The sequence below is a fragment of the Pongo abelii genome, chromosome 7, assembly GCF_028885655.2.
Source record: "Pongo abelii isolate AG06213 chromosome 7, NHGRI_mPonAbe1-v2.0_pri, whole genome shotgun sequence".
NCBI lineage: Eukaryota > Metazoa > Chordata > Mammalia > Primates > Hominidae > Pongo > Pongo abelii.
Window position 1 is genome coordinate 69,132,675 of NC_071992.2, and position 7,579 is coordinate 69,140,253.

A 7,579-nucleotide genomic window follows, 5' to 3' on the forward strand; every position below is an offset into this window, starting at 1 on the left:
ATGTAAAAGGGACTAGTCTTGGAAAGCCACCACAATTCCTCCCCTGTAAATTTGTAAACTGTGAATTTATGATCTCAGGGAGGGTGTTATAAGAAGTAGGGGGAGGGGCGCCAAAATCTGAAGCTCCTACTCCAACCTATGATTGTGTACTTTCACCTGATTTCTCTTACCCGACCAAGATCAGTCCCCAGGAACAAGGGCAAATAAAAATAGGGAAACCCGGCCGGGCGCGGTGGCTCACGCCTGTAATCCCAGCACTTTGGGAGGCCAAGGCGGGCGGATCACCTGAGGTTAGGAGTTTGAGAACAGCCTGACCAATATGATGAAACCCCGTCTCTACTAAAAATACAAAAATTAGCTGGGCGTGGTGGCATGCGTCTGTAATCCCAGCTACTCGGGAGGCTGAGACAGGAGAATCGCTTGAATCGGGGAGGCGGAGGTTGCAGCGAGTGGAGATCGCGCCATTGCACTCCAGCCTGGGCAACAAGAGGGAAACTCCGTCTCAATAAATAAATAAGTCAATAAATCAATAAAATATGGAAACCCCACGTTTTCTTCCCCATCATTTTCTCCACCTTCTTGGCTCCCAAGCGCACCTCTCCCGATAATGAGCTGGGTGAGGAAGAGCATGAGGATGAAGAAAGTGTACAGGGCTAAATCTGTATATGTACATTTTTTGGACTCACAACTGGATTGTATTTCCTGTAGTGTTTTTTAAGGAATTAGTCAAACAGATTAGACAGATGAAAATGAATTCTGGACCGGACATTGTTTTTAATTTTCAATGTTTATTCTAGGAAAACTCCTTAGTTCATAAAAGATTTTGTGTTGAGAAAATTCTGCTTTGAGATCTTTGAAAAATATTTATTATTATCCAGAAAAGTTAGAAAAGATCTCAAAAAAAAAAAAAACAAGGTAATACGGGGCTAATTTGTAGATTGCTCTCTGTCCTCCTATAGTTTTGTTGCTTATTTAATCATTGGCAATGTGCTTTTGCTTTATTCTGAAGCCCACTTTTTTCAGAAAAAATAAAGCTTTAAAAGAAAAGTACATCATCATTTAAATTTGTCTAAAATCAACCGCTTTCAAAACTACCAAGTAAAAGTAACACCCCTCTATGATTTCTTTATGCAGATTTAATTTTTTTTTTCTTGTTTGAATCTTAGAGACCCAGGAACTAGAAACGCTTTCTTAACTTGTCCCCTAGCCAAGGCTTCACAGATACTTGCAGAATTAAAGATAAGTTGGCTTAAAACAATCGTGTAAGAGTTCTTTTGAGAAAAAGCAATGCCAGAGAAACTGAAGGCCAGGAGTTTGCAAAAGTTTTGTGTTTTTATGGATGCCACTAATAAGCAAGACTGGACAGACGGTCTTGTTGTTGTAGTATCACACTCAAAACAGCAGCATTTTACTTCTCAGATTCTAGGTGTAAGTTCTACTTTTTTATCACGCCTTCATAATAAAGAAAATCTGTTCTGGAGATTGGTATATTGATTTCTTTGCAAAGTTATCTCTAATTATGCAGGAATGGCTGTTAGTTGCCCTCAAAAACCAACACAAATACACAAACACAACAGCCTGGCTTAGTGATTATTAAGAGCTGCAAGTCTGAAGGCAGACTGCTGGGTGTGAATTCCACCTTCTCAACGCTGTAGTCTCCAGCAAGTTCCTTAACTTCTCTGCCTCAGTTTCCTTTCCTGTAAGATAGAGTCTACCTCAGGGTTATTATGAGGATACACTCCTTTGCTAATGCTGGAGGGCGCTAGGAATAGCAGTGGTAGGCTGTGTCATTTCTTAGTGCTGTATAACGGCTTGTTTTAAAAGTCCCACTGAAAACTTTTTTTTTCCAGATCGAAACACAAGTTTAATAGTCATTCAGATTTCATTCCAGTCTAAACAAACGTATAGAAATCTAATTATCTGCCAGAATAACCGCTTTAAACTGACTCTAAGAACCACAGTTACTTTGCAGCTAAAACAGATTGTTCTCTTCCCCCTAAAAACTCGGACATTTAGACAAATATTGCTGCTGTCTTTACATTTTAGAAATCAGTATTAAGGCTCACCTGTTACTGAACACATACGAGAAACAGTTTTGTTATGCGTATCTTATATACATCATGTACACATTTTCATACTTTCACATGATGTCTATAATAAGATACACATAAAAACTGGTTGGTTTGTCATGAGTAAATGCTTTATTCTTCAGAGTGATGGAATATTGGATACAGAACGTCGTTCCATATTTAATCTTGCTTTAGAAAATTAGGATTTATCTTGGACACAGCATTTTGAATACAACGCAGGCAAGTTGAGTCCTGGGGGAAAAATTGTATTTTTAAATTTATTATCAACGGTGTCTTTCGCACTCGAGAAAACACATTTGAAGAAGATGCCCGTGCAGTTCCTTGGAAGTAAGCTGGGTCACCCACCACTGAAACACCCTGGGCTTCTACAAAAAGATGTGCTTTAAAGAGAACAGAATGCACGCTCAGTATGTTCATCTAAACGACCTTGGGCAAGTACGTGGATTCCAAGGTACAATCAGCCCTCCCAGACGGCTTTTTGAGCCTCCCTAACCCGGGTGGGAGAGGACGCGGCGCCAGACCCAGCTCCGGCTAGTTTTCCCGGGGGCAGGTGTAGCCCTGGGCGCGGGGCCGGGGGAGGGGCAAGGGGCGGGCGTGGGGTTGGACTGGGACTTGGGACTCGGACCACGGCCTGGGCGTGGGCCTAACGACGCGGGACCGGCCCGCCCTCGCCGCTCCATTGGCCACATCTGTGCAGAAAAGGCCCCGCGGCCCAGGGGCGCCCGCAGTGTCACTAGGCCGGCTGGGGGCCCTGGGTACGCTGCAGACAGCCACAGGCCAGAACACGGGCGGCGGCTTCGGGCCAGGAGACCCGCGCAGCCCTCGGGGCATCTCAGTGCCTCACTCCCCACCCCCTCCCCCGGGTCGGGGGAGGCGGCGCGTCCGGTGGAGGGTTGAGGAGAGCGGGGCAGGCCTGGAGCGCCATGAGCAGCCCGGATGCGGGATACGCCAGTGACGACCAGAGCCAGACCCGGAGCGCGCTGCCCGCGGTGATGGCCGGGCTGGGCCCCTGCCCCTGGGCCGAGTCGCTGAGCCCCATCGGGGACATGAAAGTGAAGGGCGAGGCGCCGGCGAGCAGTGGAGCGCCGGCCGGGGCCGCGGGCCGAGCCAAGGGCGAGTCCCGTATCCGGCGGCCGATGAACGCTTTCATGGTGTGGGCTAAGGACGAGCGCAAGCGGCTGGCGCAGCAGAATCCAGACCTGCACAACGCCGAGCTGAGCAAGATGCTGGGTGAGTCCGAGTCGGAGACCCAGGCGGCCGGGCGCGCTGGCGCGAATCGCTAGGCCGATTTCTTAAGCCCCAAACAGTGTTCTTTGCGAGCCCGAAGCCCAAGACCAGGGGTGTGTAGCGGCCACGTCCTTTCTTAAGGCTCTGGGTTCCCTTCCCGCTTCCCGCTCTCCGACCCTCCAAAGCAGCTTTCCGCCTTACTCTCCGGCTCCCGGATTCCCCAGGTGGCCGGGGGCCCGGGTCCAACGGCTCTGGGAAGGCGACTTCCCGGCACCTCTGGGCGGCGCGAGAGCACCCTTGGCCCTGAACTGGGCCGGTTGTGTCCATCCCTCGACCGTTTCCCTAGCTAGGTGTCCTTTTCTGCTTTTCGAACGACCGGGTGATGGGTGAGCGGAAAGCCGCTTCCAGGAGACCAAAAGAAAGGGGTGCCTTTAGAGGACGGGTGTTTCTAAGGGCTCGGACTCAGGAGTCCCAGACCTCCCTCTTTAACTTCACCCCGGTTGCGCAATTCAAGGTCTGAGGGGAGAGGTGCGTCCGGATGGGGCCAGGTGGGGCCTGGAGCGGGAGCGCAGCCGATAAGCCCTGCGCCCCTCTCTCCCTTCCTTCCACTGTGCAGGCAAGTCGTGGAAGGCGCTGACGCTGGCGGAGAAGCGGCCCTTCGTGGAGGAGGCCGAGCGGCTGCGCGTGCAGCACATGCAGGACCACCCCAACTACAAGTACCGGCCGCGGCGGCGCAAGCAGGTGAAGCGGCTGAAGCGGGTGGAGGGCGGCTTCCTGCACGGCCTGGCTGAGCCGCAGGCGGCCGCGCTGGGCCCCGAGGGTGGCCGCGTGGCCATGGACGGCCTGGGCCTCCAGTTCCCCGAACAGGGCTTCCCCGCCGGCCCGCCGCTGCTGCCTCCGCACATGGGAGGCCACTACCGCGACTGCCAGAGTCTGGGCGCGCCTCCGCTCGACGGCTACCCGTTGCCCACGCCCGACACGTCCCCGCTGGACGGCGTGGACCCCGACCCGGCTTTCTTCGCCGCCCCGATGCCCGGGGACTGCCCGGCAGCCGGCACCTACAGCTACGCGCAGGTCTCGGACTACGCTGGCCCCCCGGAGCCTCCTGCCGGCCCCATGCACCCCCGACTCGGCCCAGAGCCCGCGGGTCCCTCGATTCCGGGCCTCCTTGCGCCACCCAGCGCCCTTCACATGTACTACGGCGCGATGGGCTCGCCTGGGGCGGGCGGCGGGCGCGGCTTCCAGATGCAGCCGCAACACCAGCACCAGCACCAGCACCAGCACCAGCACCACCCCCCGGGCCCCGGACAGCCATCGCCCCCTCCGGAGGCACTGCCCTGCCGGGACGGCACGGAACCCAGTCAGCCCGCCGAGCTCCTCGGGGAGGTGGACCGCACGGAATTTGAACAGTATCTGCACTTCGTGTGCAAGCCTGAGATGGGCCTCCCCTACCAAGGGCATGACTCCGGTGTGAATCTCCCCGACAGCCACGGGGCCATTTCCTCGGTGGTGTCCGACGCCAGCTCCGCGGTATATTACTGCAACTATCCTGACGTGTGATAGGTCCCCGATCCGCCCCAGCCTGCAGGCCAGAAGCAGTGTTACACACTTCCTGGAGGAGCTAAGGAAATCCTCAGACTCCTGGGTTTTTGTTGTTGCTGTTGTTGTTTTTTAAAAGGTGTCTTGGCATATAATTTATGGTAATTTATTTTGTCTGCCACTTGAACAGTTTGGGGGGGGGGGTGAGATTTCATTTAAAATTCGTTCAGAGATTTGTTTCCCATAGTTGCATTGTCAGAACCCTATTTCCAAGTTCAAGTTAACTAGCTTTGAATGTGTCCCAAAACAGCTTCCTCCATTTCCTGAAAGTTTATTGATCAAAGAAATGTTGTCCCGGGTGTGTTTTTTCAATCTTCTAAAAAATAAAATCTGGAATCCTGCTTTTTTGCTCCACTAGTACCTCTGTCACACTAGTCTTATCAAAAACTAGTTCTTAAGATCAATGTTAAGTTTATTAATGTAAATTTCTCATCCTCTTGAAAAGGGTGAACATAAATGCCTTTAAGGAGTATATCTAAAAATAAACATTAGGATATCTAACTTTGATGTAATTGTTTCGGGAAGGAAAAAAGAAAAGCATTCTGGAATGAGCCTACTTCATTTCAAGTAATCTTAGTTTCTAAAACTAACGGTTAATATTTTCAATTCCAGTATATCACTTTAAGTAGAAGGGGATGTCCAAGTAATTTTGGTTTTCTAACTGTTGAATCATAAACTTGACCTGCCCACAGAGGCTTTTCGGATGTTTTTATCTGTGTTCTGCCATCTCTTTACACTCCTCGACATTCAGTTTACCTTAATCTTCACATTTTTACACCTTGGGAAGTGGCAAGCGTTGCTGGGTTTAAGATAATTTAAAGGAGTCACAGAAACTAATCAAAATAAAATTTGCATTATGACAACTTTTAATACACTTTAGCATTTTATTTGATTAGGTTTTTTTTTTTGTTTTTTTTTTTTTTGCTTTTAGATTTAATACATACACGGACGATTGCACAGACTTAGGGGAGAATCCATGAATGGTTTGTGTGTAGTGTCCCTATCTATCACCATCATTACTTTATCAAGAAGAAACAGTTACAGGGTTGTGAGTAAAAGATGGGGATCAGCCCCTGTAATCTACCATACTAATTGCTGTGGCACGTCTCACCACATTTGAGATTGAGACATAAATGGAAACAGGTGACTTATAATGGGTATTTCCTGTGCCAGATATTTGCTCAATGCTATTCTAAACAGTTTGAGCCTCAACAAACCTGCAGGTTTAGGTGCTATTTTTCCCATTTTGTGAGAAAAGGAGGCACCAGGCCTTCCCCTGCCATGTATATGAAGGCTTGTATTACAAGTTCTTTTGACATATTTCTCACCTGTTTTCCTCTGGACCAGGATGTATTCATGGGCACTGGGAGAATTTACATTCTGTTGGTTTCGCACTGGGAGAATTTACATTCTGTTGGTGAGAAACCATATAATTATCCTTAGCAGCAAGTGCTATAGAAAACGGAAAGGCTTGGAGGATAGCTTCCAGTATTTACATGGGAGAGATGTCTGAGCTGAAATGATCGGCTGGATTCTCTTGAAAAAAGGCATGGAATATGTTTTTCAGAAGGGACTCCTGGAATGTGAAGGATAGACAGTTTCAGTGAGGAAAGGTAAGTTTATTCTGTCAGGCATAACAGGTTTCCTTTAAAAAGGTTAAATTCTTTCTCTTAGCTCGGATAGGTTGTTTCTGCTTCCAGCCTGAGCTCCTTCCGCAGGGTGTCCCAAGAGATCCCAGTAGATAAAGTGGGCAGAAGGGCTACCAGCCCAAGTTCAGGGCTGTGCTCACATTACACTTGGCATTTTCATCATAGTCAGCCCAAGAAGACTCAGCTGTACCCTTGGCTGCCATCTCTTAACGATATTAAGATAAGTACAGAAAAGAGAAAGAAAAAGTTCTTAGGGGAAAGATCTAAAGTCCTGTAAATTACATCTTTACTCACTAGGTGCAGGTGGAAAAGCAGTAAGAGCTAAAATTGTTAAGGTAATACTCATGCATTTACATGGATGGAGGGATTGGTGTTCACAAATAATTTTTTTGGGGTAGAAGCGTCAAGCCAATTCCTTCTCTTTCCTCAAGCACACAGATCAAGTGACTGCAGGTAGCAGCTAGTGATTTTTTTTTAATTCCTAATTTTAATTTTTATGGGTACATAGTAGGGGTATATATTTATGGGGTACATGAGATGTTTTGATACAGAAATGCAATGTGTAATCACATTATATAAAACGGGGTATTCATTCCCTCCAGCATTTATCCTTTGTGTTACAATCCAATTATACTCTTATTTTAAAATGTACAATTAAATTAATACTGGCTATAGTCACTCTGTTGTGCTATCAAATACTAGGTCTTATTCCTTCTATTTTTTTTTTTTTTTGGTAGTTTTAAATTACCAAAACATTTGGTATCCTTACACCCTTTCTCATTTTAAAGTACAGGGATATGGGCCCTGGTGGCAAAATTAGAAATAGAGCTTTGGGGTCCATTACAGACCATTATAGTTTTAAAGTGAACGACAGAATGTAAAACTTCTGCCTAGGTTGAACGACTCTATATCATCACCAAATGCACAGACCTCCCCCCACCATCAGCTGTGACATCACCAAATGCATAAATCCCCTCTGTGACATCACCAAGTGCCTGGATACCCCCATGACAT

At 48.1% G+C, this 7,579-nt stretch overlaps 1 protein-coding gene across 1 annotated transcript; it reads left to right on the forward strand.

Moving 5' to 3' along the window:
* The first annotated feature begins 2,769 nt into the window (after positions 1–2,769).
* On the forward strand, positions 2,770–5,786 carry SOX17 (SRY-box transcription factor 17). Its single transcript, XM_002819085.4, has 2 exons — positions 2,770–3,320; positions 3,934–5,786. The coding sequence occupies exons 1-2, from the start codon at positions 3,014–3,016 to the stop codon at positions 4,875–4,877; spliced, it is 1,251 nt and encodes a 416-aa protein (XP_002819131.3). The 5' UTR covers positions 2,770–3,013; the 3' UTR covers positions 4,878–5,786.
* The last annotated feature ends 1,793 nt before the right edge of the window (positions 5,787–7,579 follow it).